General features: G+C 37.5%; 2 protein-coding genes across 3 annotated transcripts in view; one reads left to right on the top strand and one right to left on the bottom strand.

Annotated features, from left to right (window-relative positions):
* The window catches only part of LOC113826789 (5' exonuclease Apollo), a gene marked incomplete at its 5' end in the record, with an annotated part of 2,812 nt that extends 1,570 nt beyond the window's left edge, over positions 1 to 1,242 (top strand). The window contains 1 exon segment of the mRNA XM_027379680.1: positions 165 to 1,242. Within this exon segment, the coding sequence (XP_027235481.1) occupies positions 165 to 1,013 (849 nt within the window).
* A 291-nt stretch (positions 1,243 to 1,533) lies between these two features.
* Positions 1,534 to 23,154, bottom strand: LOC113826788 (protein cereblon). 2 transcript variants are annotated; one of them, XM_027379679.2, is made up of 9 exons: positions 22,763 to 23,154; positions 13,884 to 13,996; positions 13,395 to 13,603; positions 12,430 to 12,582; positions 12,089 to 12,231; positions 11,777 to 11,937; positions 10,791 to 10,925; positions 9,347 to 9,540; positions 1,534 to 7,991 (listed from the first exon to the last, which is right to left on the bottom strand). In XM_027379679.2, exons 1-9 carry the CDS (start codon positions 23,028 to 23,030, stop codon positions 7,802 to 7,804), a joined length of 1,566 nt encoding a protein of 521 aa, XP_027235480.1. In that variant the 5' UTR covers positions 23,031 to 23,154; the 3' UTR covers positions 1,534 to 7,801. The 2 variants fall into 2 exon arrangements, with proteins under 2 accessions (XP_027235480.1, XP_027235478.1); XM_027379677.2 differs by having other exon boundaries at positions 13,884 to 14,002; positions 22,763 to 23,152.
* Positions 23,155 to 23,443: the final 289 nt, after the last annotated feature.

The raw sequence follows: 23,443 nt of genomic DNA, 5'->3' as shown, positions 1-23,443 counted from the left end.
AGAGGAATAGTTTGCCAAAGAGAGTGCATTTTATATACTTGGAAGTGTTAATTATAGATAACCTCTCCTGAAATATTGGATGACACTTAATGTTAACGCTAAGTTTTTAGTTCTGATCTGATAAATATATATTAAAAGTAATTCATTCATGTACTCTATTGCAGATCCAAGTAAGAACACATGAAAAATGGAATGAGGAGAACCCAACCATCAGTATAGTGTTGACAGCCTTATTTGTTGGATGGCCTCATGGACCTTACAGTAGCCAGGCTAACAAGGGAATCTTCAAAGTACTATACAGTGATCATTCATCCTATGATGAACTGATGCAAATGGTTGGATGTCTCAGACCAAGACGCATAATCCCCATTGTAAAGCAGTGGTCAAAGGTAGGATGGTGGGCTGACCCTAATGCTCCTGACCAGTCAGCCAAGTTTGACATGTCTGTATATGATCACTTACTCACTTATCCACCACCTGATCCTATTCTAATTCCCGAGGCCATTACTCGGATGATGTCTCAAGGTGGGCCTTTGATGGTATCTCATCAGCCTCGCCGCTGTTCCCTGCGTCATGGCCTGGCACCCCGGCCCAGACGTGCCTTGGGGGTTCGAGGGGTAGTATTTACTTCCCCAGAACGAGTTACAGAATCTCCAGTACCCAGTGGTAGCATGACACTTGATGTTAGTTTCCGTACAGATACATCTTGTTCTATTATGCAGCCTAAACTATATATCCCTAATGTTGATCCAGATAGTATTTCTATGGCAACTCAAACACCTAGAAAAATATTAAAATCAAGAAAATTATCCTCTGATGATGATAAAGATAACTGTGTCACAATATCAGACCTGAGGTTACGAATTATATCACGTACTAAAGCACTGGCTGTCTCACATTTTACTAGCCTAGACTCTGAGGATTCCACTGGCAATGGTAAATCAAGCTCTGAGGTACTAAAAAAGGCCAAAACCATTTGTCAGTCTCTCTCATATGTTGATGCTCTTTTCTGAGCAGAATATCAAAATTGCATATGTAAATTTTAGTTAGCAAAGAATCAGAGCTATGGAATTTGAATGAGCAATAAATTATAATACACATGTATCTGAAAGGAAATCCGAATAGTACAAATACTATAGTCATATTTATAGATGTAAATTGACTAATGCTACATGTTATTTTTCAGAAAATTCAACTGTGTATTTTATAAATATGGTTAGCAGTAAAATAGTGATAACTGAATGACCTTCATTATTTATCCTAATGGCACTATATTTTTAGATATGACATTAATTTCTGAGGAAATTTCTTTTCCTGGATTACTACTTTACCTTCCAGCATCTCATCTCTTTTATCTTACATTTTCTCTGTGCTTCCTTTCTTCCCTTACTTTCTCCTTTTTGTGTCTTTTCTTTCATTCCAGTTGACTGGCCTTTTTGTTCCAGACCTTTATATCTGATATGTTTTTGCTTTTGTTTTTCTGTTCATCTTTATTTATACTCTTTTCTGCTATTTATGACATTGACAAGAGAATAATATTTTCAGTTTTATTTTCTAACAGGTATTCTTTCAAAGGTATGTTTTTATCCATTACAGCTTATGATATTATGAACTGTGTATAAAGCTTGTGTTTAAATATGTCAAGGACATGTTACAGAAGTTGGCACAAACTCCTTTTCATGCTCAGTAATCCTGTAGTTTTCATGCAATATATACACACATGCATGCACACCATTCTCAAATTTGATATTTTAAAACCATGGTGTCTATGATGAACATTTAAGTAAATATATCACTGTATATAAAACTACATACAAATACTTTGGTGTTAGACTAACAATTCCTTAGTCTTTTTACTTAAAAAAATGTTTGCACAAGTCTCCTAATCTATGTTAGCATTCTTCCTTATTATTGCTCTAAAATTTCTTAGTTTAGTACTGTCCTTTGAATGTTCAAAAAAAAGTGTTAAATCATAAAAAAACAAAGTTCAAACATGAATGAATAAATACACCTTGATTGTAAAAATTGCCTAAAATAATGTAGCATAACATAAATGTTCATATAAATATACAATAGTACCTTTCATAGCATTGTCAATGTTAACATTCTTTAAGAGAAAACCTTTGATGTAAGATAGCAAGCTGGTAATTGTGCTGATGTTGAACTTTTTAGTATATGCTATACTGACATACCTAAGGTTTTATTATATCTGGTCCTTTTTTTTTATAGAGATCTGACCTATCTTACCTATTTACACATGTTAAGTATATGCAAATTTCTAGCAATGAAGTATTTTCTGTGAATTTGAACCAGTCCAAAAAGGTGGTCAGCATCCATAGCAAGCTTTCTTACAAGTCATATAAATACCCATACACTGAAATAGTTATTTTAAAAAGTGTTGTTCTCAAGCAGGCCAAGCATATAACTGACAAGTGATGAGGTAATGCTATGAGAAGTATAATTGTATAGCACTGACCAATTCATCTTGACATTCATTTCATGTTTACACAAACTGAATTCACCAAAGCTATTTCCACAATTACATCCTAAAAACATAATCTGTAAGTGCTGTTATTCAGAATTAAACATAAGCAACAAAATATTCTCTACTGAACCTTTAATGCCCCTTTTATTAATGCATTTGGAAGTAACTCATAGTTTTGAAGCATGTAACAAAATGTTAAATAACTTGATAAAATACCTGACATAGAACATAATATCTGTGATACAAACAGTCCATTCCAGTGATGAATCAAATCAAATCCAAAAGTACTGACTATAGACAAAAAGGGATTGGTAATCCTGATTGAGAAAGACATGTTATGTAATACAAGAAGAATTAAGATTCTAATCCTGTCTCTTGTTCACCAAATGTAGACATGTTGTAACTATATGGATAGCAGTACCAACAATGTACATGAACCAATTAACTTCTTACCTATGGAAAAGAGGCATGACATTTTGACCGATATGAAGGTGAGTATGAGGAGAGGAGAGGAGGAGGAGGAGAAAGAGGAGGAGGAGGAGAAAGAGGAGGAGGAGGAGAAAGAGGAGGAGGATGAGGAGGAGGAGGAGGAGGAGAAAGAGGAGGAGGAGAGAGGTAGAGAGAGGAGGAGGAGAGAGGTAGAGAGAGGAGGAGGAGAGAGGTAGAGAGAGGAGGAGGAGGAGGAGGAGAAGAAGAAGAAGAAGAAGAAGAAGAAGAAGAAGAAGAAGAAGAAGAAGAAGAAGAAGAAGAAGAAGAAGAAGAAGAAGAAGAAGAAGAAGGAGAAGAAGAAGAAGAAGAAGAAGAAGAAGAAGAAGAAGAAGAAGAAGAAGAAGAAGAAGAAAGGTAGAGAGAGGAGGAGGAGAGAGGTAGAGAGAGGAGGTAGAGAGAGGTAGAGAGAGGTAGAGAGAGGAGGTAGAGAGAGGAGGTAGAGAGAGGAGGTAGAGAGAGGAGGAGGAGGGAGGAGGAGGAGAGAGGTGGAGAGAGGAGGAGGAGAGAGGTAGAGAGAGGAGGAGGAGAGAGGTAGAGAGAGGAGGAGGAGAGAGGTAGAGAGAGGAGGAGGAGAGAGGTAGAGAGAGGAGGAGGAGAGAGGTAGAGAGAGGAGGAGGAGAGAGGTAGAGAGAGGAGGAGGAGAGAGGTAGAGAGAGGAGGAGGAGAGAGGTAGAGAGAGGAGGAGGAGAGAGGTAGAGAGAGGAGGAGGAGAGAGGTAGAGAGAGGAGGAGGAGAGAGGTAGAGAGAGGAGGAGGAGAGAGGTAGAGAGAGGAGGAGGAAGAGAGGTAGAGAGAGGAGGAGGAAGAGAGGTAGAGAGAGGAGGAGGAAGAGAGGTAGAGAGAGGAGGAGGAAGAGAGGTAGAGAGAGGAGGAGGAAGAGGTAGAGAGGTAGAGAGAGAAAGAGAGGTAGAGAGAGGAGGAGTGATAGAGAGAGGTAGAGAGATAGAGAGAGAAAGAGAGGTAGAGAGAGGAGGTAGAGAAGTGGAGAGAGGTGGAGAGAGGAGGAGGAAGAGAGGTAAAGAGAAGAGGAGGAAGACAGGTAGAGAGATAGAGAGAGAAAGAGAGGTAGAGAGAGGAGGAGGTAGAGAGGTAGAGAGAGGAGGAGGAAGAGAGGTGGAGAGAGGAGGAGGTAGAGAGGTGGAGAGAGGAGGAGGTAGAGAGGTGGAGAGAGGAGGAGGTAGAGAGGTGGAGAGAGGAGGAGGAGAGAGGTGGAGAGAGGAGGCTGAGGGGTAGAGAGAGGAGAAGGAGAGAGGTGGAGAGAGGAGGTAGAGGAATGGAAAGAGGAGGAGGAGAGAGGAGAAGGAGAGAGGTGGAGAGAGGAGGAGGAAGAGAGGTAAAGAGAGGGCGAGGAAGAGAGGTAAAGAGAGGAGGGGGTAGAGAGGTAGACAGAGGAGGAGGTAGAGAGGTAGAGAGAGGAGGAGGTAGAGAGGTAGAGAGAGGTAGAGAGAGGAAGAGGAAGAGAGGTAGAGAGAGGAGGAAGAGAGGTAGAGAGAGAGGAGGAGGTAGAGAGGTAGAGAGAGGAGGAGGTAGAGAGGTAGAGAGAGGAGGAGGAAGAGAGGTAGAGAGAGGAGGTAAAGAGGTAGAGAGAGGAGGAGGAAGAGAGGTAGAGAGATAGAGAGAGGAAGAGATGTAGAGAGAGGAGGAGGTAGAGGGGTGGAGAGAGGAGGAAGAGAGAGGTGGAGAGAGGAGGTAGAGGGCGGGAGAGAGGAGAAGGAGAGAGGTGGAGAGAGGAGGAAGAGAGGTAAAGAGAGGACGAGGAAGAGAGGTAAAAAGAGGAGGAGGAAGAGAGGTAGAGAGATAGAGAGATAGAAAGAGGAAGAGAGGTAGAGAGAGGAGGAGGAGGAGAAAAGAAGAAGAAGGAGATGGAGGAGGAGGAGGAGATGAAGGAAAAGGAGGAGGAGATGAAGGAGGAGGAGGAGGAGAAGGAGGAGGAGATGTAGGAGAAGGAGGAGGAGATGGAGGAGATGAAGGAGGAAGAGGAGAAGGAGGAGGAAGAGGGGGAGGAGGAGGAGGAGGAGGAAGAGGAGGAGGAGGAAGAGGAGGAGGAGGAGGAGGAGGAGGAGAAACAGGAGAAGGAGAAGGAGGAGGAGGAGAAGGAGGAGAAGGAGAAGGAGGAGAAGGAGAAGGAGAAGGAGAAGGAGGAGAAGGAGGAAGAGATGAAGTTGAAGGAGGAGGAGATGAAGGAGGAGAAGAAGAGAAGAAGGGGAAGAAAGAGAAGGAGAAGAGAACAAAGACATCTCAAAGCCAAATTGTTTAAGGAGTCTATAGCTTTATCCATACTATATATCATGTGAGATCCAATTTTTACAACTGATTCTACAATGCCAGTTCAAGGTCGAAAATATTGCAGTAACGTAACTTGGTATGACTTTTACTTCGCTTTAGCCACTTTAGCTATTTCTTTCTAAGAACACTTTCTTTAGCTTTTATATGAACATAGATATTAAATCTGTCTTTTTTTTTTAAAGCATCTTTCGAGCTGTACAAAAATCATTTTAATTAATGATCTGCTATGAGGGGAAAAAGATTTCAACCAAAATGTTCTGCATCACCAGAGAAAGATTGAACCAGCTTAAGGTAAGCATAACTAAACAAACAAACAAAAAAAAAAAGAAAAAGAAAAAAAAAAGAACAATGAAAGACACACAAGCAAAAAACATATAAAGTAACAGTGCCTTGATATTCTTTTTTTTTTTATTTTATCATGGAAGGTCATCAATTTCTTTTGAAGCATATTTTGCTGCCCAGCATACTAGCAATAGATGCTAAAATACATTTGAGGTTGACATGACTGTCTATGAATATATACATTTTCTTTAACTTGGTATGCAAAATATGTTTGAACTTAAATAAATATTAACACAAATTGTAGCTATTGAAGTCTATTTTATGAACATACATATATACATACAACACAGCCTTATAGACAATGTAAAATAGTATACATACAGGTGTGCTCATTAAAGATTTATATAGTGAATATGAATTTTAAAGGTTTATATACTAAATATGAATTTTTAAACAATGATGGGATGATGTACTTGCATCTCTGAAAGACTTTTAGATAAAACTTTTCTAATGAACCACTTTCCTTAAACAGAAAGGAAGAGAAAAATAGGATAAAAAAAGGCATTGACAGTGACAAAGTACAGTTACATGGACAATGATTATTATTTCCACTGAGATAAAATACTTGTTACATTACAAACTACTTATTTGTATAATGCACAGCCTTTAGAACCACTGCTAATTGTGTTCATAAGAGTAACTATTAGTTAATCAGTGGAAGTATAATCCTATGTAGTCCAAATCCTAGTTCACATCATACAAAACTGTGGTGGTAAAATTTCAGTCTACATTCTCAAATGCTTTTAAATAATATATACCATATAGTGTGCAGCTTCTCTTCTTTCTTGAAATTCAGTGTGTTCCTTCCCTAAAAAAAAGTCTTCCTTAGCAGAACTTTTTCTTGTTTTCTTATATATTGGAAAAAAGGAATTATTTCTCTCCTGCAAGTAAGTAAAAAAGAAAGAAGAAAAACAATCATCATCACTTTCATCCAAATGTATGAAATAACCTTCCCACTTCCTTTAATAGGTCATTGTGTTGCCACTCAAATCTACATACAGGTACTTCATTCACATACAATGATGGGCATGCTTACAATGATATAAACCTCAAACCATCCAAACTAAAATAGGCTTAAATAATACTAAAATGATGAAAATCATTTACAATAGGTCTACAGACTATGAAAATCAACAAAAAGAATTATGACAATACTAATGACACTACTATCATTCATGTAACATAAATAAATCCTTGTGAGATATTGAAAACAAAAAGAGAAACGGGAAGGAAAGAACTGCGACAACATAAGGCATAATAATACCCACATTTGCTGATAAAGCCAAAGAGAGTCACAAGTTCTCTTACAGCAACTAGCATAGCATTGCAACAAAAAAAGAAAAGATTTAATCTGACCAAAACACAAGTGGCAAAACCTTTTAAAATATCAACTAATATGATCACTGCACTTTTTACTGCTACATAAATTATGTATATAACCAGCTTATAAGTCCTGCAAGATAGTATTTGGCAATTTGATTTCCCTTATCTACTACTGACTGTAAAATCTTCACTATAACTTTTGACCCTTTCCATACATTTGGCCCCATTCACTGTTTTTGGAAGAGTATTCATCTTTTGCTGTCTAGACTTTTTTTTAAACAGTTCCACAAAAGGTACTGCATGTCTTCCCATTACTTAAAAAGAGTCTGAAACTATTGGGCAATTAATCAATTGAAAGAAAGTTCTTCAAAAAAATACATCCAATTGTCTAAGGGAACACAAACATCAGAGGTTTAAAAATGGATTTATATAAAATAAACAGGAAAACAGTGAATGGGCACATTTCAGTCATGACTCTCCCACCCAACTGTAAAATTCTGAATACAAATGCTGCATCTAAACATTGTGTGGCTATATAGTTCACTTGAGTCTTTATGACTAGATATTCATTAATATTACAACCCTTCATAACACTTGAGAAAAAGTTTAAATATTTCAAGGTCTTACATATGATAATGGTATAATATATTGTATTACACTACAATATATGTTATGATGAAACTTGTTATATTTGCATGTAAAGTGTAGACACCATTACACAATGTGCCACAGAAAACTACTGAGTTTAAACAATATAACAATCAAGAAATACTCCTATACACAGAAAGTTATATAATAATAAATCTTAACTCTGTATCCATGTTATGATTCCCTTCTTTATGTGCCATATTTGTTAAGTTTGCACAATATGCAACTATCAACCTGAAGTAATGCCTATATCACAAGTCTCATTTCCCCCCTCATCACCTTCCCAAAACAGCTTAGCTTTAACTGCCTTTCGTGTCAGACCAAAAAACTTCTGGGGCTTCAATTTCCGGTTTGTTGCCTTGAATTTCCATCCCATGTGACTGTGACAGCTTGAGCAATTGGCAATAGTCCATGCATACCTAGAAATGTAATGAAAATATATGAAATGGTGAACTGTCAAACACAAATTAAAATGAGAATTATTATTAGTCAACAAGTTTATCATTAGCAAATTTTAAATCATGCAGCTTCCCCTAAAAAGCATGTAAATGACAATAGGAAAGCCTGGAAAAGATTTTTAATGCTCTGTCCTATAAGCTAGTTTCACTCTTTGGAACTAGCACAGGTCTGTGGTATAACACCACACACCTGTGGTAGATGTGTTCAGACTGACTCATAATTATCAAAGTAAAGCAGAATAGTCTCCATTGTTTTTCTGCCACCTACTATGGGACTTTGGCTATATTAGTTTAATCAGGAAGACACAAGAATCCCTAAAAGCTATGAATCAAATGGCAAAGAAATAGATTTTAGTATTTACAATGACTCATGAGACTTTTAAAATATCGCTTATTACCTTATGCAAAAAGTATCCCTGGTCTCAAATGAATACTACTCTATCTAAATATTGCTACATTACATATTTCTGTTTAGCAAAAACAAATTCAATATAGACATCAAAATATACTTATACTGATTTTACAACTACATTATCATATACTATGTATTTTCATCTTTAAAAAAGATAGTAGTGGATTTGGGCAAAGAACAGCTCCTCCAGTTCCCAAGCTATTATAATTCTTTATATGAATTTGGTTCCACATTTGGGTAAGGCTAAGAAAACCTTGGCTTTAGACTGCACATTCTAAAAGAATTAATTAAACTTTTCCAAAAACAAGAATAAGGTGTGGCTATGGTTGAGGGGTTAAGTAACAGAATTAATGATATACATTAATTTTATGGTGATTTATTGGTTCAGTAATATTTTTCATCTGCATCAATTTAAGGGTGGACACTTGAATTTTCTACAATTCTCAGATTAATTCCCTGGTAGCCTCCGATGATACTGACTGGCACAAAATCATGTAACTGTTTATAGTGGAATTCCATCAATTGAAAGATTGGAACATTGTTATCAAATGAATATCGTGCAACCATTGTTGGTCTGGTAAAAAGGATCTAGCACTGTCCTATTATCAAAGTTGCTGGAAAATCAGTGATATTATACTTATATGTTTACTGAAAACTCAAAATCACTGTTTTTTTTAATAAAGGGAAAGATGTTTCTTTCTTCTGTTGCATCAACTTTTTTCCATGTTGGCTCCCTAATAAACAAGTCTTATATTTTATTACAAGCTCTAAGGATGCTGCAAAGCACTTTAAAGGGTTTTTCTGAATGTCAAGTTGTTCCAGAAACTGATCACCCTCACTAAACAAGTTATTAATATGGTATAAATTTTGCACTCAGGGAATAAAAGCAACATTAAACACTTACCCTGGAAACCATGAGTGCTGTATGGATGGTCGTCCATTATAAGTGAGATTAGTGGCCTTGGTAAGAGTTAACATTTCGTGAACATAACCTCCAGGATTAACGAAAGTTCCCTGAGGTCCCTCCACAGACATAGAGAATATGTCTGCTGTATCACCAATCACTTCATTGCAGCGGACACAAATCAACATTTTGCACTGAAAGATTAAATCAGGGAAATGTTAGCTGGAACTTTATTAATTAAATTAATTGAGCTTCAAAGACTTTAATCTTTTCCATGGATTTTACTTCATGAATAAGATCTCACCTACTATTCATGTCATTCCTACTAAAACACTGACCTTATACAATCATACAAAAACAGAAAGAGTTATGCTTTATCAATTCAGCTTTGAAATACAATATGTATGGAAGGAAATGAACAACTTGCAAGTGAGAAAGACAGAGAGATAGAAAGAAAAAAAGGAAAACAATTAAACAAATTAGTAACTAATTATCTAGAAATATCATACCACCCTTCTGAAAAAAGACCTTTCCCACTCCTGTTCCAAAGAAGTTTGTGGTACAGCCAAGAAAAACAGGAGGGAGAGCAGGATGACAGGTGACAGGAGACTTAACAATGAGGTAATTGTAAGGCAGGAACGAGACAAGGGGAATGAATGAAGATGCCTCTTTATACACTGAATCCCTTGGATTCAGGTGACATGATCATCAAGTCATAAAAAAAATTGTCTGAGGGTTGGGGGACATGAATAGGTTGTCATGAAAAAATATGACAGATGGCCACGCTGATGAGAATATGCTGTCTAGAAAAATTTGGCTGAAGGCCAGGATGACAGGAATGACTCATCACAAATGTGCAAAGGTCTTTGAAAGCGATTAGACTCAATGGGTAGGAAAGGGCTCTTGCACTATTTCCATTGGTAAATGAGTGTGGAATATACCATACGTGCACCATGAATGGAAGAGTACCAGCTCCTGGGAGGATGCTATTATGACACTCAGGATCCTATTCCTGAATATTATTAAAGTATTAATAAATACAAAAGTAACAAATTGTTACTTATTTGTATTGTTAATACATAGGCTGCACAATAAAAACAGTCTATTACTGTCTTGTACAATATATCAAATGACAAATATAGCTATTGGAAAATGTCAAGGAAATCAAAAATACTTATGCAGAAAAAAAAATCACATAATCTCAAAAGGGAAGCACAAGTGCACATAAAGCTTAAAGCCTTTCTTAGTCTTATATCTGACAAATGAGGTAATTTTTGTTTATTGTGCTTCTGATTCATACACTTCCTTCCCTGGATCCAGGTGACATCATGACAAGCAGCTGACTCTGCCAATAATCTGACACATGGTTCAGTATGGCATCTCCTGTCAAGAGTGAGTTCATTATATTTAATATGAAACAGCAACTTGGATAAAATGACATTACCTTACTGATAACAGACAGTATGTATCTTAAACGCTGTGTTGGTGTGTTAAGACCGAGAAGGGTGAGTCTGTGGGAATCATCAAGTGGGAGGTTGATGGCTGCCCAGTGAGACAGCTCCTGAGGGTCTCGGGGTAACTGCAAAGAATAAGCATAACACATAGTGTAAGGATCAAATTTAAGAATATTCAAAATTGCATCACCATACAGGGGTACTAAAGTAATAGCTTAGATATTCTTAGCTTTGTACTACAAGTTGAGAAGATGTTGGCTTCTGAATTTATAAATAATGGAAAAGAACTACAGGGTTATGGGAGACCTCAGACTTTATAAACAAAAAACAGGAATTTCACAGCAACTCCTTGAAGCTAGTAGGCCAGATTAAGGAAGGTGGTACTATATAGTGAAGCCAACACCTGATGAGTGAAAGAAAAGAGAAGAAAAAAGTATACTGTACATCAAAAATCTTAAAAGTTACACCATTATCTCCTTTCTGTATCTGCAAAATACAACAAACACTATAAAAGTATTGCACCCAATTATACAAACTACATATCGATATCGAATCTTCTAGCACATAAGAAAAGCTTTCTTATGACAAATCATATCTATTTCTGAAATTATTTCAAAGATATCTGTAAGGTTTGGCAATAACCATTATATAAAAGCTGGAATACATATTTTTACGCTTCATTATATGAAAAGTTTAAGTTCACAGACCTGCTAAGTAGTTACCATACAATATAGTATTTGCAAACCTCCTATCAGTTATCAATCAGTTCAACCGCAGCACTATGAACAATAAAGCTATTTTTAAAGACTCTAAAGTCAGTGGACAAACGGCTTCAAAATAGCTCATTCTAATTTATTCTACTATTTGGTTAAAGGAAAAGTTTGAACAGTTTCAGTTTAAAGACAAGCATTTGTCAAAAGATTTGATAAAAAAAAAAATTCAACTACTTGCTGAGTATAAACTAACAAGGACTTACTTTTAGCAAGTTAGGCTGTATCATGGTGGTCTTCTTAATTTCATTGACAAGTCTTTGGGCAAGCAAGAGGTCATCATACTGATTATAAACCCAAGATGGCCAAGGTGTCAACCATGCATTCCTTCCCCTTACAAGCCAGCTGTTTGCTGTCCTCACAGTAACTAGAAAAAGAGAAAACATCAAGTTGATTCATTAATATTCTTTTCTAAATGTTACCAACAAAATTCAAATCAAACAATTCTCTGCTCCAGTAATGCGATTCTCTCTACTGTAGGTCGATTTATAAATAACATCTTTCACTGTAAACCTTACCTAAGTCACGAGAATGTGCAACATAGGGTTTGTCTTCTTGTGGGCGAGGTAGCGTAAGTTTGTCTAGTGATCGAAGACGTACCATCTCAAAAGGGCATTCCATTCGGATCTCTGGTAAGATCTTTACTCGTGCGACAATTAATCTTGTAAGAAGAAAAGGAAAAGAATACTGATTCAAAATGTAGTATTTGCTGCCTCACTTAATACAAGTAGCAGCTACACAAAAATTACCATTTTCAAATTATTTTTTCTCTTGCTTTCTGTTCTTATACTCTTATTAGCATTTCTTCATGAGTAAAGGAAGGAGAGAAGAGAAAGATAAGAGTCCAACCTGCACCTACCCACTTGTCTCTTGTCTTGTAGACATAACCTTGAACCTTTGCCTCCCTTTAGCTTTGATGGTGAGGGCTCCAGTAAGCTCCTCTTCTTGGTACTCATATATCTCAGCCGTGGTCCCATAGCGTGCCATCTCAGAGTTTCCATCTTGGTTGAGTCTAAATGGGAACAGAAAAAGATTAGCATATGCATACTTACATATTTACAAAGACAGACACACACACACACATAAAACACACACACACACACACACACACACACACACACACACACACACACACACACACACACACACACACACACACATCTGTGTATCAAATTTATGATACACAGTACAGTGCAAAATATCAATCCTTAATCTTAACCCATTGCTGATGAGTGGCATGTACAAACATGCCTTGGCATGAAAGGACTCCTCTCCAAGTTGTGTTTGCTAAACAACTGTTTGCTTGTTTGGCCATTGCTACAATGATTTAGAAACTATAGCCCCTTTAAAGTATGTTAAAGTCCATTTTTAAGCTTATTCCCTAGACAACCCTGGTCAGAAAATTATAAATTTTCCCTGAAGTGGCTCACAGTGAGCATTGCTTGGTGCATGGTCCAGTTTGGTACATGAAGCTCCTGTAGGCATTGAGTTAAGCATGATGCTGCATTCGGAACTCCTCATCTTGCTTACACAGACAAGTTGTACAAGATGTTTTGACTGTTTGGAACGTCTACTTGCTTGTCCTGGACAATTTTCCATTGCATACATTTTGCCCTCCTTCCCAGCAGGGCGAGTATGATAAAATATCTATTTTCAATCTTGTTGCATTCTGGGCAGTGAAGGTCTTGGAGATTCCGAACGCAGCCTCATTGTTGGTCCTGACAAGCTGTCTGGACGAGCAAGGTGAGTTGTTCCAAATGCAGCATAAGAATATAGGGAATATTGAAAAAGGAAATGAAGAAAAAGAACATGAATACACTTTACTTGGTGTGAACAATTCCAAAAGTGCGGTCCTTGGAAATGACGTTTCGCAACATGGACACGTGTAAGGGGTGGAAGATGGTCATGGGAAGAGTCTGTGTGGGTATGAGCACGAGGTTCATGAGGGAGTTGTGCAGTAGCAGAGGTATTGTGACGTAGTCATTTTCATCTTGAACTGTGCGGCCCCTGAGTTCCTGGGTTTCACCAAGGTACTGAAAAATGCAAGTAAGACTGTATGCACTACACTTCATAAAATCTCTGGCTGGTATCAGATTTTTTCACTCACTGATAATAAATATGAAATCTGCATAAGCTATGTGGCTACTCGACCTTATATATCATTTGTGAAGAACAGCACACAAACAAACTACTAGCAATAAAGAATTTCAGTTAGCTATGACAAACTACACTAAACAGTATCCAGAAATAGAATGTTCAGACTTCAAAAGAAGAAAAAAATACAAGTGATTATGACAAACTATCAATACTAACAACATGTCTGGAAGGGAGTGTTGCATCGAACTGTTCTCCATTGTCCTCTCCACCACTGCCATTGCCCCCATCAGACTCCTCACAACTCTCATACTGTGCCCAACTGTCTTCATCTGAAACTGATACTATGTGATGTACTAAATATATTTTGAGCCTCATACTTTGAAGAAGAAGAAGAAGAAGAAGAAGAAGAAGAAGAAGAAGAAGATGAAGAAGAAGAAGAAGAAGAAGAAGAAGAAGAAGAAGAAAAAAAAAAAAACAGCTACAAAACACATACAATTCTCATCAGTTGAACCAATGGTGATATTAAAGAAGAGACTAGAAAAGTTCCTTACACAATACCAGCCCCATGCAGTGAGTCTTCATATTTCATGAGCTCAGTATACTTACTCTTGACTCCAAATCATTAAACTTTCAGAGACACTATTGCATAGAGACTATCACAATAAACAAAAGGATCCTACAGGCACTGGGATTAATGTAAATATAATTACATAAAAAGAGGAAACATTACAAAAGTCAAAAATAGGAAAAAACACATAACTTTTTATTTAGGTTATAAAGTATTTCATTGACACTCTTGGAATAGCATAACTCTATATTCAATATCATACCAAATGTATATCAAATTGGAATGTCATAACATATTCATACATTTATGGGAAGACTTGCCTCAGTGTTGAAATGAAAAATATGTCAGAGGCATATCTACATTTTTTTCATACACTTTAGAAGATACATAGGAAAGAAAACAGATGGATAGTAACTGCACACCTAAGCATTAGTCAGAACAGAGGACACTGGAATTATGAGGATGGATATGTTAAAAATGTCATGTACATTTTTGCAAAAAGACAACTTTGTTAAACACTGTTGTTTTCACACCTGCCTAATTAAAAGATTTTGAATGAGTGTAAACCCGATGTTTGTACATTGACATTATGTTACTTTTCTCTGTGAAAAGTAACAGATTTTTAATACAAGCCAAAGGGATGGCAAAGTGTATATTCTAGAACTTATTGTCAAATAAAGAGCCAGTCTAAATTTGATCTTAATGGAAGATTACTCGCCTTTCTTGAGAGCTTACATTTCTAGATATATCAATGATATTAGTGGTAACTATGAATGGGACATTGTCAATTAACTGCCCTGGTCTCTAAGCCTCTTAGAGTGCATCAGCAATATTTGGCCAACAAGCCTAAACCACGTTTTCAAGTAAGACAGAGCTTGTGCACCTCCCAAAGAACCAATCAGCAATTACTGGCTGATCTTTTGTTAGTTCTCATGGAAACTCAATATAATGTCTCTACCTACTAGAGAGAGCAGTCTCTAGGAATCACATATGAGCCTCTGATATATGGAAGTAACAGAACATATAAATTTCTGGAATAAGTTTAAATCTTAGAACCCATTCAAATTTGGTATCAATGGACTCCTGTCAATGTTTACTAACCAAATACAGCAGTAATAGGCTCTGAAGTCAATAAATGAGCATAAAATGAACTATTAAAATCTATTGCAAGATGGATCCAGGTGAATTTGCATTGTGCACATGGACCAAAATCTGGGCATTAGGCTTCCTTGAGTGAAGATTCTCCCAGGTGTGTGGCTTGTACACCCTGCCCACACAATCACTCATGCATTGTATCAAGACCTCTTATCTCCTCTTTTTATTGATATTTCTGCTGTTTAGCCATTTGTCATTTGTTATGCTATATGAAGATGATAATAGACTTTTTCATTGAACAGACTACATTATTTCTCCAGGCAGTTTGCAATCTGTGCATCAACCGTGACATTATTGTAAGTTATATTTTCCAAAATACACACTACACTTTGGGTAATGACAAGTAAGAATAGGTTTAGGTGTATGGACATGATGTTCACCCTAAAAACGGCTCTCTCCCGTGCAAGGCTGAAGGATGGTAAACTTCACCTTCATGGACACTTGGAAATCCTGCAAGAGACTGCCAGGAAGCCCCTTTCTGAAGGTCCACTGAGTCAATCTCACAGTAAGTGCTTTGTGCTCTCACGATGAGATGTCTGCATCACCTGACACTCTACCCCCATCACTCCCAGGGAAACATTCTTTTCACCTTGGTATGTATGGCAAGATAGAGCTGCATACATACCCTAAAGAATAAACCAAACACCTTTATACCTCGAGGCACCAAACTTTCCTTCGCTTCTGTCTATTTTCTGTATGGCTTAGTTTCTAATCACCTTTTCCGGCACTTTTGGGCACTTTATGGGCTCACATATTAAGCTGTGATAGTTACTAAGGTTTATTTCTTCTGCATAGCCACTATATTGTTTTACAAAGGACCCAGAATATATGCAACACTGAAAACGAAACATTCCTCACAGGCAGTTGTTGAAGAATGGCAGGAACAAGGTTTTGAAAGTCCCGGTGGAAAGTGCAAATGCACATTAGGTTTTTGTAAAGAATAGCGTAATACTATCAAAACATGTAACAAAAAAAAAAAGTTTACTAAAAATAAAGGAATGCATAAAATACATGAATATGGAAATTCAGATGAAATTTACAAAATAATTGACTTTACAAGCATGTAGTAATACATGAACTACTTGAAAGATTGCAGGAATGAGTTAAGTGGTCATAGTATTGTTTATATTCGCAATGTAAACATGGCAAAGAACTTGGAAAAAGAGTGGTTGAACTTCTCTCTTCTCTGTCATGTATCTCCTTTATTTTTGATTTGTGCACTTTATGCCGTTGATAAAAAGTGTCTGAGTTTACGTCAAGGTGATGACCATTATTATTATTTTTTTAATTATTTATTTTTTTTACTGTAACTCTGATCGTTATTTGCTGTATATTTACTGAAGCGTCCTCCCCATAGATAGTTTTAGGGGATGCAGCTGCTTAAAAATACATAAAATCTGCATAAACTAGACAGATAATTCTAACAAAGACAGCCACATTCATATATATTTTTTCTTATTACCTCCTTTAAGTTTTCAGGCCGAAAAAGGGAGACACACACCACTAGTACCTCTTCCCCTAAAGTATTTCCTGGTAATTATTACTGATAGTGACGCCCCCTCCCAGAGACTAAGTAGAAAAAAATTGATGCTATTCTGCAGGAAATGCAATGATATTATCGATTTTTAGCTTTGTTTCTCCTGCAAATGAAATGTTGAGGAGATTGAGTACCTTTTCTCCATCAGTCTGGATTTGACAGTCCTGATGGCAGGGGAGGGCATCAAGTATATCAGGGATATTACATGGTAAAACAGACTTAAATAAGAAAAACTGAGAAAAAAAATGTGTAAAACCTGCACAAAAAACACTTAAAATTGGCTAGTGAAACTCTATAGACATACCCACTATCTTTGAAATTCTACGGACCGACGTGCAAAAACTAAAAAAAACCCTACTGGAACCCAACCCACCTTTTGGCAAAATCTACAGGAATTCTCACATTCCAACCCTCCCAAAAAACGAACTGACCCATAAAGCAACCTAATCTAACAATTTAGGTTGACATGACTTGGTGTGCCCTTTGGGCGCTGCCTGACGGGAGGGTTGATACTTCACCTCAGTATGTAAAGCAAGGAAGAGCTGTGTTCACCATGTAATATAATAAACCAAACACCTTTATATCTGGCAACATCAAACTTTCATTCACTTCTTTCTACTGTCTGGATAACTTCCATTTTAATCCTTTTTTTCAGCATTTGGGGCACATGTTGGGCTCAGGTATTAAATTGGGATGGTTACTAAAGTCTTGGTTACTACTGTATAGTCTTAAGAATAACCCAGAATCAACACAGCACTGGAAGCACAACATTTCTCACTGGCCACCAGTGATGGAGTGGCCAGCTGTGAAATGTCAAACCTTGCGGCTGGCAACTGAAAGTTTGAAACGCACGATGTGTAAATCATTCTAAATAAGTGAATATATAAATCTTAAAACATGTAAATGAAGTATAACAATATTAATAAAAGACTTTAAAAGCATAAATGTGGAACAGAAGATACTGATAATTTGCCAAATATCGTTTTGACAAGCATGTAGTAACACATGAACTAATTGGGATATCGCAGCAAAAAGTTATGCAGTCAGTGTTGTGCTATCTCTGGCAAGGTAAACAAGATGAGTGACTTAGAATCTGAGCGGTCATATGCAGGGGATATATTTATCATTTAGCGGTGCCTATGAAGCTGCCGGGTATTGCCTTACTGGGGGCAAATCCCTAGATCCCCTTCTTCTGGGGTATTTCCCCAATGAGGCACACCCTTTGATCCCCTTCCCTTGAGACATTTACCTACTGGGAGGTAAACCCCTAGATCCCCTTCACCTTGGACAAAGCCCCACTCTCCTGTGGTATTTCCCTACCAGGGGCAAGTCCCCACACCTCCTTATTCTCTGGGGTATTTAGTCTACCTTCTGAACTATTTTATTAGAAGTCTTGCCTTTTGAAAAGGAAACTTTACTGTTTGGGACTGGGGTACTGTAGTCATTATCATGATAGCATTCGAGCAACATACAGTTTTGGCATTTCACACCCAACAAGAGATGTCACACTCAGTTAAATTTGTGATAAACTTCAAAATGACATGTGTTGGGAAAAAAAAAAAAAAAAAAAAAAAAAAAAAAAAAAAAAAAAAAGCAGTAGATTTGTGTTAAACAAATGACATTCAGCATGGACTGAGATTAAATCATTGTGTAAATTTTCATTATGTGGATTGAAAAAAAAAGAGGGGGTGGGTGTAAACCTCTTACTGATGGGCATGGCTACAGCTGTCATGGAAATCCTACCCTTCATGACTGGAAACATGTATACACATCATGACTTGCTTTAGCTAGAAAGCAGGCATGCTCTGTGACTGTATGGCTAATATAAAAACGTCATTAGTTAAGGAATATCTAGTTCACTTATTGGGGATACACTTATAGCATTCAACTCTACAAGCTTAAAATACAATGTGATTAACCCATTTAACCCATTTGGCATCTATGCTTGCCATGGCAAATAGCAGGCACCCGCTACGGTTGGCAATGCTGGTAGCCTTTCCCGCGCTATCGGCTTATCGGAGGGAGATTATTCATCTCTTTTAGTAGCAACAACATTTGTAAGGTTAAACTTTATGATACTAGCATGTAAAGTGAAGGTAAACCTTTACTTTTTTCAGGTTCTTGAAATGATAATGAAATCAATGGTTTTAGGTGCCCTATGTTGTCCGCAAACTACCAAACGAGCCAGGTGCAAACTGGGGACCTGCCGTGCTGCTCCAATTATTCCGTTCGTGGTGCCATTCGCCAAATAAAAAAATGTGGGCTGTGGCTATCTTAGTATTACCTCCTGCCATTCCCTGAAGAAACATTATGCCCACTTGGGTCTAGTACTCTGACAATTACTGACTAAAATCACTATAAATGCACACTGCAAACTATCAAGATTCCTTAGATATCAAATGCAACAGATTTTAAGTTGTGGACCTAATCTAGAAAATAAATAGGGTATAAGTTGCTTATAGCAACGCGTGTAGATAGAGGGATATGGACACCACCATCTTATAGAGCGGAAAAAATAGATGGGGATAGAGTATAGTTTAAGGTGCATAGGCATCATATTTACCGATAAAAGAAAAAAGAAAGATAAAAAAAAAAAAAAAAAGCGGCACTACGCACCGTGAAGAGACTAAGTCCACAAAACCTTTCTGCAGCCAGAGTTCCTCATTTATGTCTACATTTTCTATACACTCGTTTTCTAAATGTGTCTCATTTTCTGTTATGCCATTATCTATAACTGCGTTTTCTATGAAGGTTACGTCTTCTGTGCACCACTTTCAACCAATGTGGAATCATTTCCGATTACTATTATTTTAATCTATTATCTATTCATATTTCTACAAACATTTCCTCTATCAATTTAATGCTTATGCATTATAGATCTTATTTTATATAACGTAGGTATATCATGAAGTATAATTTTGTTATGATAACCCTGATTAACTGTTAACAATCTAACAATGGGCCTGCCTCCTTACATTGTTTGCTTCTCATGTAGGAACAAATCACAATTTAAATTCTGTGCACACTTACTGGTAAGCCTTTGCCATGGCAGGTTCCTCAACCAGCAGTTTTTGTGCTCAGTGTGACATGGGGTAAGTTTTTGTAATACTTTCAATATTTATTTAATAATAATATTTTATGAATCTGACATTTTATAAATATAAAATTTGTAGCTTTTATCCCAATTACCAAATACAGCGTTATTAAATATATATTTTATGGTAAGTACGGGCAATTCTGGCAAAATTATGGTGATGAGGCCACCCTCTTGCTTGATCTTTGCCGGTCACATGGTCTCCTCCTGAGGTCACTACAGTGCCCCAAATGAGAAAATGAATGCCGGCTAAACCAAAATATATATTCTTTCCGGTGTGACAAAACACACACACACACACACACACACACACACACACACACACACACACACACACACACACACACACACACATACAAAAATCGAAAAGTTAGATGCAATTTCAAAAAATAACTTTTTAAGAACACCTGGTTTGATAAAAGTAAGCTCAATTTTGAAACTAATTAAAAATTTGTTAATTTGTATCTGAGAGAGAGGTTTTCTTACGAATCTGCACGGAGTGATTTTAATTTCTCAAACGAGACTATTTGCGATTGGGTGAGCTTCTGTCAGGAGGTTCTAATTTATTGGTGTTTTGAGAATCAATCCAACAAAATAGGTGGGTCAGGGGAAATTGTCAAGATTGATGGATCTAAATTTGGTAAACGGAAATATAACGTAAGTCGTGTAATAGAACGTCAGTGGGTTTTTGGAGGAATATGCCGCAAGAGTGGGAAATTTTTTCTCCACACTGATGGTATGTTTTTTATATTATTCATTAATTTGAAATAATTAGAGATCATGCTGATAAGAGTGGTGTTGGGTGGGGGATTATTTTTGAGTTAAGATTTCGTTTTTTAGGTTCTCATGATAGTCACCTTTTATATAGTTTAAAATATTATGTGCATCGGATATCGAGTTTGTATGTATTGCGTGTTGCGCTTGTTTACTTTAGCGGTATTTAATTCACTGTCTGCCGGAGGAAGTTTGGCTCATTTTTTTTTTTATTAAACTAGTTTTCTATTGTTGTATGGACATAAATTTAGGCTTGTCTTTCATATAATTACACTTCTTATCAATGTTTAAATGGTATTTATTTAATCTAGACATTTACAGGTATCTAATGACATCGTGCAATCCCCCCTCCCTCCCCACATGGAGCGTAATGAACTAGTTTTTACCTCCTCTCCCCCCTCCCCCCCTTTTGGAACTTGGTCTCTGCGAGGGTGCGTCGCAATCGGAAACAATTACCAATAAATAGACTATGTGGTGTGATTTAACTAAAATTTTAATTGATATACTGATGATATATCCCGGAGATTTTTATATCCAACTGGGAACCATAGATAAAAATTTTAAAGCCCCTCTCTTGTTTACAAACTATAGTAACAAGTGTGGGTAATTGTTGCAGACCGCGACGCACCCTTGCAGAGACTAAGTCGAAAAAAATGATGTTTTTCTGTATGAAATCCTATGATTTCATTGATTTTCGGCGTTGTTTCTTTTGCGAATGAATCGTTCAGGAGATCGAGTACCATTTCTCCATCGACGATCTTGATTTGATAGTCCCATTAGCAGGGGAGGGCATGAAGTATATCAGTGAGATTATGGGGTAAAACAAGCTTAAATAAGAAGAATAACAATAAAAAATAGCACAAAAAGCGCTTAAAATCGGCCAATGAAACTCTACGGATGTAACCGCCATCTTTGAAACTATACAGACTGACGTGAAATAAATAAAAAACTCTACGGGAACCCAACTCACATTTCTGTAAAACTCTATGGGAAATCACACGTTCCAACCCCCAAAAATGTATTGACCAATAAACCAACCTAATATATCAATATAAATTGCCGTGACTAGGCGTGCCCTTCAGGCACTGCCCGAGGGGAGGGTTGATGGGGGGCAAGCACCCCAACACCCCCCAGGACACATTCTCTCCACCACGGTATGTACAGCAAGACAGAGCTGCATTCACACCGTAAAATAATAAACCAAATACCTTTATATCCGGAAACATGAAACTTTTGTTTCTTTGTACTGTTGGTATTGCTTCGATTTTAATCACCTTTTTCGTCCTTTGGAACTCTTGATGGGCTCAGATATAAAACTGGGATGGTTACTGAAATCTAATTATTCTTCGATGCCACTGTAAAGGTCTTAAAAAGAACCCAGAATGAACACAACACTGGAAACGCAACATTTCTCATCGGCTTTCAATCTCAAAATAAGCGGTATGGTGAGCTGTCAACCTGTGGCTGGTGCAAGAAAGTGTGAAACACTCGATGCGCAGGATTCGATATGAGGGTATAGATAAATATAAAAATATGCAATTGAAGTATAATAACATTACTAAAAGACTTTAAAGGTATAAATGTGTACCAGCAGACACAGATAATTAGCCAAATATCGTTTTGACAAGCGCGTAATGATACACGGACTAGTTCGCGAACACAAAAAGTGTCGTGGTTTTCCTAGCAAGGTAAACAAGCTCATCGACTTTGAATTTGAAAGGCGGCCGCGCGTTATATTTTCGTCATTTAGCGGTGACTATAAGGCCGGTGCATCTTAAACTATACGCTATCCCCTTCTATTTTTTCCGCTCTATAAGATGGCGGTGTCCATTTTCCTCTATCTACGCGCATCGCAGTCTTCAACCTCTACCCTAGTGTGTAACATGATACCAATAGAAATACCATCAAAGTGGATTTCAAAATAAACAAGAGATGCAAATACCAAATAAAACATTCCCTTTGCTTACTTTCCTCAATCTCCACCTCCTCCATCAGGACCAATTCCTGCGGTAGCTCCTCTTCGTCCATCACGAGCATGGGCGGGGCCCCTCGTCCCTGAGGAGGGGGTTCCTGGCCACCTCGGGCTACGTCCTCCTCAATGGCCTCAACTTCCTGCTCGCGGCCACCTCCTCCTACACCTCCTTCAGCTCCCCCTCGACCAATGTCACCTTCCACCTCCTCCTCCATATTTTCCGCATGATCTTCCTGCCCATGTCCGTCATCCCTGTCAGCCATGGGTCTATTTCACTTGCTTGAACTCGCCCAAAACCGAAATGTCGAAGTTTCTTTCGCACTGACTGAAGGCGAAGGTTTATTATGGGATCGCTTGCGCTCCGGACGAGGTGCTGCGAGGGCGACCTGCCCGTTTTCTATGGCGGTGAAAGGAGGGACTTCAATAGACCTGCGGCAAAATCAACAAAGGAGGATGTGCACGGTTAGCATTTTCTACGCAAGCACTTCATTCTGATAAGCAGTTTTCTTGCTATTTCTTTCATATCCAATAGCAATGACAGCAGTTTGCAAGGAAATTAATTGCTAAGCTACCTTTAGCAAATGATAGACCAAAAAATGGATTGTTTATAAAAGTATTGTTTATATAAAACATGTTTTAGTGGTACTGAATTTACTCAATGAATTGTGATAGTTTT

This window comes from Penaeus vannamei, chromosome 17, assembly GCF_042767895.1.
Source record: "Penaeus vannamei isolate JL-2024 chromosome 17, ASM4276789v1, whole genome shotgun sequence".
NCBI lineage: Eukaryota > Metazoa > Arthropoda > Malacostraca > Decapoda > Penaeidae > Penaeus > Penaeus vannamei.
Note: the sequence above shows the minus strand (reverse complement) of the source record. Positions and strands in the feature narration are given on the sequence as shown.